Raw genomic sequence first — 11,369 nt, forward strand, 5'->3', positions numbered from 1 at the left:
GAGTTGATTTGTTAATACAGTAGATATGCTTATATCACTTAATCCAAACGTATATTTTATTTTTTTGTTTTTCATTAAGCATTCATTAAACCATAATACATAAAAATCTTATTTATGTGGGTTGCAATTTAACAGCTAGTGTTTAATCACTATTTTAAATAGGCTATATTTTAATTGGAAAATATTTAATTTTTTAAAAATTTAAATAGCCTATTATTTTTTGGAAAGGATAACAGGATTGAAACCCCCCCCAAAACGAATTAATGTCACAAAGCTGCATTAAAGTTCAGATGACATCCGTATACAATGAGCTGTGTGTGAGTATTCTCACTTCTCTAGTGTGCTGCTTCTTGGATAGTGGCCAATGAACTCATCCCAGCTCTTCCTGCATGTCCGCACAATCCACTCGTGTTCTTCCTCGTCTATAAGGGCAGAAAATACATATTTCACTCATTTTTATAAGGGGGAAAATGCTTTCTAGATTTACAATAAAAGCATGAAGTCTGCATGTATAGCCTATAGCACTAAATGAGATTCGTGGTGTTTTTTCTTTCTGATTGTTTGGTCAAAAATCGAGCTCCAAAAGGCATGTGTCAAACTCATTCATATGCGGTTACAGGCAATTTACATTTTTTACGTGCAGGATTAAGACAACAATTATGAAAATTCGCTCTCAGCAGCCTACTTCACGCGACAATCAATCACTCCCTTTTTTCTTTCCCTTCCCAGAGATGATTCCGCAACCAAAAACAGTGGATAATATACTGCTTTTTTAAATGGTTAAAACTGAAAGGAGTTGCTAATTGCGGAGCGCGAGGTAGTTCTGCTGCTGGTGCTGAATGTGAGCGCGCAGCTGCACGCACTTGAGCGCTCACCCCCATGAACGTGGCGAACTGGGCCCATTGTTGAGAACAGGTCTTAAGCTCTCCTCTGATTGTCGATAATTGCACGCGATGGCCCTAAACGGCCTCTCCACGCGCCTCCCGCCACTTCTACCTGGTTCCCGCGCGCTGCAATTGAGACTTTTCCAGCACGCGACCGGTCCATTCTGCGACAGCTGCATGCTAACGTCTCACTTTATTCAGTCGCTCCCACCTCACGCTCTCCACATGGAGGTCACACTCGAGAGGAACATTTCATCACTATTTTAAACCAATTAATACCTCAGTGGAAGCTTCAACCAATGGCTGACGGACAAGGTCGGTCTACAATTACATTTCGGTGGTAAATGGTCCGAGTTCGCACGGTTATATTTGCACGAAATTAGCACCTCAGTCCTCATTGTTTGTCCGGCATTCATACACGTGCTAAATTCATAGGCTAATACAATCCTATTTCAGAGCAGACGTGTCACTCACATCAAATCTACTGCAAATAAATTCTCCTCCGTATCAGTTGTCGAGGGCTTAAAGGGCTTGCAAACAGTTACTTTTGACATGCGATTTACATGACAATAGTGCTTCAAATTGAACAGGTAAGTCCAGACGTCAAGCTTACAAAAGCAAAGTGCTTATAATATACCATACATTACATTAGCGTGAATACTTGGAAAAAGCACAACAATGAAATGCATTTGGGCCTAAATATTGTTCTTGGAAAATTTGTTATCTTTTAACAAGCCACAGGTCACTCCCTTGCATAAAAAAATGATGTCTTGTGGTCCAATTCACAAATATATCCTTACTGTCCATTTGTTTAGATGGGGTTCTCATGGTCATGGAAGAATACCAGGGAATTTAAAAAAAAAAACAATAATGTAAGCTTTTGTTCTATAAAATATTTTTGAGTAAATCTCTTTGAGTGCAATCTCTATAAAATTATTTAAAAAAAAAATCTGTGTCCAGTAACCACAAATGACTGGAATAGTCATTCATTCATAGGTCATTCACAATTGCACATTCATTGTGGGAACGCTGTTTAAAGAACTGTCTTAGCCCTCATACTTCCTAAAACTTGTGCTGAAATTCATCTCCTTGAATTTCCGTAACCCATATAACAATCTATTTGTTTTCATTACTAATGTTTAGTTTCTTTTTCTTGGCTTTTTATTCAGATTTTCCCCTTAATCAATTTATTCCTTTTTTCCCCTTGTCTTTTCTCTAAATCTTTTTTGTTGTTGTTTATATGGTAGAATAATGTTTTTTATTAATGAGAAAGTGGTCACTTTTTTACTTATTTTTTCCTTTAAATTTATTTTAGCTATATGCCTGTATTTTGTGCAAAATACAAAATGCCATTTTTTCTTCATTTCTAATCTCTTTTTCCTCCTTTCCACATGTTCGCGTTGAGCCGTCATTCAGGTGGCCTATTAAATATGATACACAGTCAACGATCAAAGCCCAGGAGTCAGAATGGAAGCAGTAATATACCTCGTTATGAGGTGTTTATCTTAATCCCTAAAATATAATCAGAAGGAAAAGTGTTTCCTTCCAAACTGAGCCGCACTTTATTAATGGATTTAGGATCTCTGATTATTGTCTGAGATTTTCCAAGGCTCGAGGAGCTATGTGTGTGTATTCCCACCAGGTGGATGATCCTCTCCTGACAAGGTTTGATGGTACCTTAAAAAAGAGAGGCTCAGGCCTTGGCTGTTTTCATTGGTGGTGGGATTTTTATACGTTAACCTTAATGGGTTAGTTCACCCAAAAATGAAAACGATCCCATAAAATAAAATGATCACCCTCAAGCCATTCTACGTGTATATGACTTTCAGTCAAACACAATCTGAGTTATTAAAAAAATATTCTGGGTCTTCCAAGCTTTATTATAACTTTATAACATTTTTAATAACTTTATTATTTATAACTGATATTTTGAAGCCCAAAAAGCACATCTATCCATCATAAGTGAAGTGAAGCGTAGTATTTTTGTAATTAAAATAATATCCATATTTGTAACTTTATAAACTAGAATCACTGGCTTCCGTATGTTAGTCGATTCCGGCGGAAGAGTGAACTTTGCTTAAATGTCGGAGGAGCTTGAGTTTGTTGACCAGCACTATTTGTTTTAAACGTGAGAGGCGTTTACTCTCACCTAAGCTTACGCTAATCCTACATACGCTTGAACTCGACTCTCTCGTAAACTGGTGGACGAAGTTGGAAGCTAGTGATTATAGTCTATAAAGTTATAAATATGGATGTTTTTCTTATTAAAAAAAAATGCATCGCTTTGATTCAGAAGGCCTTTATTAACTCCCTGGAGCCGTATGGATTACTTTTATGATGGATGGATGTGCAATTTTGGGCTTCAAAATATCGGTTATTCACTCCCATTATAAAGCTGGGAAGAGCCAGAGTATATTTTAATGTAACTCTGATTGTGTTTGTCTGAAAGAAGAAAGTCATATGCTTGAGGGTGAGTAAATTATGGGATAATATAAATTTTTGGGTGAACTAACCCTTTAAGCAATTATCACAGAAGCAGGAGACCATTGCAAACCTTACGGCAGTAACGCTTCTGGCTCAAGTGCAGTCATGTCTTACCAAGGAACAGATGCTAAAGTAAGAAAAAAGTCAATGGTATTATTGTTTAAAAAGCATTATCTTTTACAATTGTTTGTTCTAAACTCTGCTAACTATTCAGAACTTAACTTATCCTGCACCAGACATGAATTATACCATGATAAAAAGATTTACAATTTTTGCCTGGCAGACTAGCTAAAAACTCCCATAAGACTTACACTGAACAAGGGATCTGAGTCATATCTAGAGACAAATATATTATTAAAAAAAAATGGAGGTGGATTCTTTTTTCTTGAAACAATAAGGAACCACATATTAACCACATAGCAATGCACTAAAAAACACCCAAAAGTCACTTTTAGTACTTTATAGTCACTTTTAGTGAAAGTGACTAGTAGTTTTCTGAGTGGTGATATATGGTGAAATATGGTCTATATATTAGTATGTCTTGACAGGTCAATCAAATTTAATTACTGTAAATGGAGTGTATCAACCCCCTTGCTCATTTACACACAGTGTTATTAAAGCCGGTTGTAAACAGGATTTCCAGTCCCATCATAAACCAAACGCCTGCCTCCTACCGCCTGCTTGGCTTCAGTTTTACTGCAACCTAACCCTATGTAGTCCCTAAAGCTTATAATCCTGCTCTGCTAGGCAAGGCTTATTACAAACGTTTTTTTTGTGTAATGACAGGGGCTTTAGTGATGCCCCCACTCATGTTTCAAAGCCTTTCCAGCCAGGAAGGAAACAGAGGAATCCTCCCATGTTCTTACAGCAGTCTTTCAGGCAAACCTTTTCCTCCCCTCCTCTCCAAGAATCTTATAGTGGAGACAAGTAGGTGTTTCATTTTGGAATGAGTATTGTAATTAAAACTATTTTTACATTTTGTGAAGCAAACATGAGTTTTGCTTGCCTCTGCAAAAGATGCCACCATGATTCAAGCCTGTTCTGGGTGGTTGCTAGTTGTTTACTTTCTGGTCAAAGTCAAAAGTGCCCACCTCCTAAGCCTCTGTGCTGTCCTGATTCCTATGGTACAGGTCCATCTTTTAATTCAGATGAAAACTCAAAGTCAGATAACTTTAGGTTGGAACTTTAAAAAACTGGGTATCATACACTAAATGATTGAGGATCACACAGTACCAGACTTTCAAGTCATTCCTAACACAACAAACAGAAACATGTGCCATGCATGACAATAAAAACAAACATGGGTTTACAGGAACTGACTGTAGTAGTGATTCTGAGTTGTGAAAAAAAAGAAAAGCCAAGCTCATTTGGATGCAGCCTTGGGTTGGTAGACACGGTAAGTAGGGTCTGTACTGATATGCAGCAAGAGATGAGGGAGTTGGAAGTCCGTGTAAAAGGTGTGTCATGCACTAAGATATATGTTCTGAGATTTGGCTTAAAATATCAAATATGTTTGATATACTCAGAATCATAGTCTGAAGCTATACAATTTAGAGAGTGTTCACATCATGCAGTACGCAAATTTTCTGTAATAACTTCATCAGCCTAAAATCTTCAGACTGGCTCTAATTTTTGGCAACTAGCATTGACTCGTTCAGACTGAAAATCGGGGCAAAAATATGGACAAAAGTATGTTCCAGCCTTAGAAAAGTAACAGCATACCTCCCCTCAACAAGCTGCAAGATTTGAGGTAATTCATCTCCACAACAGAAGCGGTTACAAGCCAATGTTGAATATTTGGGGTTAGAGGTTTAAAACAGACAATAGTAACACAGCAAATACCACTAACTATGAATTTACTGTTATTTTGGTCGTTTAAATTTTTTTTTTTTTTTATGGTCATATAATTTTCTCTTTTTTGAAAAGACAAGCATATGGCTTAAACTTTGCTTGGAGTATACAGTTACTGTGTTGTGGTGTGCTTGGATGGAAGACAGAGAGGAGGAGAAGCTGGTTAGCTGGGGCAGAGCAGGACATATGGAGGAGACTCAGTCTGCCTTGTGCCCATCTCAAGGGGCAGTCCTACATGAAACGCCAGCGACCGCTGCTTGTAATAACCTACTCTCCCTGACTTCAAATGACCAATGTGTTGAGATTCTTCAGGGCTTCCTCCCATCTGCTTTTATCGTGCTGTCCAACCAGCTTCAGAGTTGGCCTGCAGCCTGGGCATTTCCGCAGGCCTTCCTGTCCAGCCTGGGCTGCTGCTGCCTGGGATTGCCACCCCCTATCATGCCTGCCTCCTGGATCCTACTGTTACTCCTCTGCCCCACAGCTGTAGCTGGACTTGTCCCTCTTTCCTCTCCTCCCAAAAACATCCTCCCGCAGGGAATGTGGTTCCTCTTCGTTTGCCTCTTCAGCGTCTGCGCCCTCTGTGATCCTCCATCCTGGAGGGAAGCTACTGGCAATAAATTCTGTCCTCACACCCCTTTTGACAAATGTACCGTCACCTCCAGGTGATAAAAATAAATATATAGGATGCACAATATTCCATATTATAAGACATTCCAATGTAAGAGTTGCCATTGATTTAAAGGCCAGATGTATGTTTGAATGGGAATTCCGCTATGAAGTCTATGTGAATCTCTCCATCCCTGCTCCATGAGACTTAGTCAAGGCAGACGTCATGCTTAGTTGCCACTGGTCAGACAAACAGATCAACAATGAATGTCAAACAGGTTTGGAACGACATGAGGTTGAGGAAATAATGATAGAATCATAGGCAGAGCGTGTGTAAGGTTGGGCAAGCCTTCCCCTGGCCATGGACCAGATTAGCATGGAATTTTCTCACTCAAACCTCTGACTGGAAGAACTGCCCATAACTACTGGTCTAGGATCCATTTTCTCTGAAATAATAGCATATTGGCAAAACAGATTTGGTGTTTGCCCTCTTAGAAGCATCAAAGGTTTCTTTTCACATTGTGTTTTGCAGTGTTGAGCAATGTAGCCAATCACAAACATATCTGTTGATTACTTTAAGTTAGAATCCACTCACCGCTCAAAACGCGAGTTTTTTTCTAGTGCTGAGTTGTGCACTCTTGCAAATCCTAGAAAGTTAACTTACAACAAACAAAGTGTCGACATTATGTAGGCTAAATAAAACATTCAATGTGTGTCATTCTCATTGATTATAGCGGAACTTTGTGAGATTGCAATGAATTGAGATGAGCGACAGCTTTTTAGTGATAATAAAAGGGGCGCTCAATATATAATTCATTCAGAATTTGAATAAAACTTTTGTTTTGTAAGGAAGAAGTTATTATTCGAATTTGCTGCCATGCCAAATCATGCGTAGTATGCTTGTTTTTCCGTTCAATGGTTTGCGATTGTAGCCGCTTTACTAAAAAATAATTTATCTGGAGCGTTTATATTGGGATATGTAGGTTGTTGCTAGACTACATGTGGAGGAAGCACATCTAGCCTTACTCTGGAGTTGGTTCACTCTCCGCCTATGGATAGAAACTTTATTTTTAGGGAAACTATTCCTATGCAGGTTGAGCCAATGTTGCTAGGTTGAGCAGTCACAACTGGTGACTACGTCTTGTGTGATTTATCCACTTTATTGTAAGTGGCTTTGGTTAGAAAGCTTCTACTTAGAACATGAATGTAAATGCAAATGAAGTCTGTGATGTGGACTGTTGTAGAAGCGGGTGGGCTTTGGCTCTGGGAGTCATAACCAGGATGTGGTTTAATGTGACAGGTCTGCGCTCTTGTGTAAGTCTTGGTCTCTGATGTTTGCTCTCACTTTCCAGCCGCATGTGGTAAGGATGTAATCCCAGAGGCCTGGAAATGATCTGATCTGAAGACTGAACACACCACACTCAGACGCAGAAGTGACAGTGTGTTTGCAAACCCTGAATAGAGGCATGGAGTGACTGACACATGGAAATGTGTATGAATATGTAGTTACGCAAATAACTCCAATATGAACACATAAATACACATATCAGTGTTCTTAAGTTCATAACTTGGAAGTCAAATATCACAGCACTGAAAATGCACTAAGCTCAGATGGTTTTTTTTTTTTTTTTTTTTTTTTTTACAATATCAATATAGTTGGCCTATCAGAATCCATCCTGCTTTAAAGAACTTGAGGATTTAAAGATGACAAAAATGCAGTGTGCTTACAATAAAAAAAACTATATCATCCGCTGGTGTGAACACTAATAAAGTTATCATTATAGTTATCTTTATAGTTATCGAATGATGAATGATGGTTGTTCCAATTTTATGAAAATCTTCAGTGCTTTTTGCGGAGTTCTGTAGCTGAAAAATCTGTGTGGGCCTGATGGTGACACATAAGGAAGACAGAAAAAACTGCTCAAAGACAACTTTTATTTGCGTCACCATGTTGCTACTATTCCTTTAGCACACACGGATTCTGTTTCCTAACAATATCAATAAACAACTTCTAGTTTACTCTTTTATATACTCTGCTTCATAGAAGAAAATCTATGTGTTTTTCTCCATATGTAACTCTTTTGACATCTGTTCAGGATGTGTCTGTCTTCCTATGTTATAGTAACTGTAGATGTATGAAATAGACATGCAAGCTCACAATCAGACTGTGACGAAAGGTGGGGCTGCAGATCATGTTGCATGTATTTGCTCTAGACAGTGTTTACCAAATTATGCATCCCACAATACTGGAAAGTACAGCAAACTGCCAAATAATCCCCATGCAATGTTCTAAATAGAGATACCTGGACTAGAAAAAATTAATTGTGTAACAGCCAAAGATGTAAGTCTGACATGTGTAGAACAGTAATTAAAAAACAGCACAGATGGAATACAAGAACACATACCTTTCAATGTCACTTATTTCTTCACTGAAAATAAACTGAATATGGAAAATGGAATATTGATACTTAAAACTACTTAATGTAAGATCTTAAATTGCCCTTCAAAGAGCAACATGACATTCTATTTTGGCTAAAAACTGTATCCTTCTGGGTTATGTTAATGCAAATTAACACATAAGACTGGTTAGGTTTTATGCAATTGCACAAGCAAATACAGTATACCATTATAAGTTACATTTATCGAATGTAATTCCACCATTTGGTACTGATGATAGTCATATTTTTACAATAAACAAAGAATAATGTATCATGCACCTGCAAAAATAAATTATAGAATATACACTGTTCAAAAGTTTGGGGTCGGTAATATAGTTTAATGTTTTTGAAAGAAGTCTCTTCTGCTCACCAACACTATTATTTATTATTTGATAAAAATTATTATGTTATTATATTTGATTAAATATATTATTACAATTTAAAATAACTGCCTTCTATTTTAATATATATTTTAAAATGTAATTTATTCCTCTGATGTCAAAGCTGATGATTTTGATTGATTGATTGATGCTTTTGTGCTCAAGTAACATTTCTTATTATTATACAGTTGTGCTGCTTAATATTTTTGTGGAACCATACTTTTTTTTTTTTCAGAATTCTTTGAGGAATAGAAAGATAAAAAAAAAAAAAAAAACATTTATTTGAAAGATAAATCTTTTGTCGAAGCATGATGTCTTTCTGACCCCAAACCTTTAAATGGTTGCTTGCATAGTAATTAAAATACTGGCCCCTTTAAATACTTTAACTTTTTTTTTAAAGGGATAGACTGTATTAAATTATAAGTAGCTTGTAGCTTCACCAACACATATACAAACATATGCATACATTCAAGAAAATAATTAGGGTAACATAGCAATTATTAATTCCACAACCTTGTCTAATCAATGACGTAGCTTGGGGGATTCTGGCTTCCTATCTAAAAGGCTGACATAATGAATTCACCTCAAATCAGAGATCCCACATCGGGCACTGGAAAATGTGTTTTACATTTTCCTTGAAAACAATTCAAATGACTACAGAACTGAGGCATGTCTGGCTAAGAGAAAAGACCTACAGATGAGTTATCTTATAATCTCACTGCTCAGTCTTCAGTCCTACACTATCTACATGCATTTAGCTAATCCATTTACGCCACTCGAATGCTTGTGGCCTTATGTGTTCCAGGTGGAAAGACCAAAAGCAAATGTTTACTAAAAGGTACTTCATATCATTGACTGAGAAAAGCATTGGACTAAGAAATATATTGTGATTTTGTGGATTTCATGGAACATAGTGTAGGAAATTGTGAATGACTTGGTAGCACACATAGACACACACACACACACACACAGACTAAAACTTGCTCTGGCACTGCATGACGCTATCTCTTACCTGCGTTCCTGAGAAAATTGCCATCATAGTCTTTGATGACTCTGGTGTTGGGATCATAAAAGCCATCGCCACTGTCATAGCAACCATCAGGGATGAGCCGCGGGGGGTCCCGATCAGTTAACTGGGATTCTCCTATTCAAAGACAGGGCAAAAGTTGATTTATTTTCCTTCTATTTTTAAAGAATAATGCTGCTTGTCTATAAATGATCCCACACAATAATTCCAGTAATTTCAGACCATACCTGCTGGTTTGAGGCCATTACACCTCTCAGAGTAGAACCGCCTGTCTTTGCCATCACAGTAATCCCAGTCAGTGTCTTTATACTCCAGGCCATCAGAAAATGTGTACTTTCCCTATATGTGTAACAAAAACATTTAGTCCACATAAAGTATTTGGACACTAAAAATGTCATTGCATTAAATACAAAATATCAAAGCAAGCATCATCTGTGTTCAAATGCACTCAATAGATCACACAGGTGTCCTTCCTTGCAAAATAACCAAAGATGTAATTCATAAGTGAGTCACGTGATGCTGTTCATTCTCTCCCTCCACCTACATTTTCCTGCCGGCACTGAGACTCGAACCCACAATCTTTGGGTTACAAGTCTGACTCTCTAACCATTAGGTCTGCCCTTATTATTTTATCATTGTAAAGTGTGCTTAACAACCAGAATATGTAACAATTCTCTTTGTCTTCATTCCTGTCAGTATAGCTATTATTTTAACATTGTAAAGTGTGCTTATGTTATCTTTCTTTAAAATATTTGCAACTTGCTGTATATGTCTGATATTTTGTATCAAATATGTTGCTGTTGACATACTTGTATATTATTAACATTAGGAAGAGAAAAAGACCTGTTTGGATATTCCTTTCTCCCAAGTTCCCTCATATTTGCTTCCATTGGGGAAATGCAGCACTCCTTTTCCATGGAACATGCCGTCTTTCATCTCTCCGACATATCTTGTGTGTGTGGGAATTGTGTAGTCGCCCCTCCCCTCCATCCTTTTAAAGACAACATCATGAGAGGAAATGAGATTGCTTGCCTTACTTATTACTTATCAAAATGATTGTATCTTTTATATCGCAAGATTACAATCTTATTGCATCAAGGAAAATTTATTACGTTATTGTTTTTGTTACTAGGAAAATTAGTAATTTTTTAAATAAGGTTACAAATATCCCTTGACTTTTCAGTCATGAAAAAGATTTAAAATATTCAGGAAATCCCATATAAACTTTATCATTCCCATGCCTTACATTTTATTAAATCATATGAAATAGTTTCACTTTATATTGTTTTGTACATTTCAAATATTTTAATGTACCAGGTACTTGAAAAATCTTAATCTGTTATAGATTTATGATGTTTACAGTTATTTATTTATTAATGAATGTAATAAAAAGCCTTTGTGATGACCTTTAAGTTATGTGAGCAGCTTTGCTCATGAACCACATAACGTTAATCAGGAACTGGCAGCATCTTAAACACATCATCATACGTATAAAATATTACATAATACATGTATATGGCATTCACGTAGCCTAAAATTATATTCAGTTTGGTAATTCATATAAAAGTCATCAGATTAAGTTGTTTTACCTGCCATTTTTGTAATCTCCATCATAACTGCTACCCATGAACTCCATGTTGATACTGTTTCCATGGAAACACAACCGCGACTCTATTTGTAATTGTAAAAACACTTCTCT

The 11,369-nt window shown here is 36.9% G+C and overlaps 1 protein-coding gene across 1 annotated transcript; it reads right to left on the bottom strand.

The window, feature by feature from the left end:
- Window positions 1–256: 256 nt before the first annotated feature.
- On the bottom strand, window positions 257–11,306 carry morn5 (MORN repeat containing 5). Its single transcript, XM_067395663.1, has 5 exons — window positions 11,260–11,306; window positions 10,514–10,661; window positions 9,898–10,009; window positions 9,656–9,787; window positions 257–422 (listed from the first exon to the last, which is right to left on the bottom strand). The coding sequence occupies exons 1-5, from the start codon at window positions 11,304–11,306 to the stop codon at window positions 328–330; spliced, it is 534 nt and encodes a 177-aa protein (XP_067251764.1). The 3' UTR covers window positions 257–327.
- Between the last annotated feature and the right edge of the window lie 63 nt (window positions 11,307–11,369).

The sequence above is a fragment of the Chanodichthys erythropterus genome, chromosome 10, assembly GCF_024489055.1.
Source record: "Chanodichthys erythropterus isolate Z2021 chromosome 10, ASM2448905v1, whole genome shotgun sequence".
NCBI lineage: Eukaryota > Metazoa > Chordata > Actinopteri > Cypriniformes > Xenocyprididae > Chanodichthys > Chanodichthys erythropterus.

Excerpts from the sequence above, each read along its gene's own strand:
- morn5 (XM_067395663.1), bottom strand. The coding sequence starts at position 11,306 with ATGGAGTTCATGGGTAGCAGTTATGATGGAGATTACAAAAATGGCAG. Across the intron at positions 10,010-10,513 it reads AGAAAGGAATATCCAAACAG|GGAAAGTACACATTTTCTGA; the intron begins GTCTTTTTCTCT and ends TTACACATATAG. Across the intron at positions 423-9,655 it reads CAATTTTCTCAGGAACGCAG|ACGAGGAAGAACACGAGTGG; the intron begins GTAAGAGATAGC and ends CTGCCCTTATAG.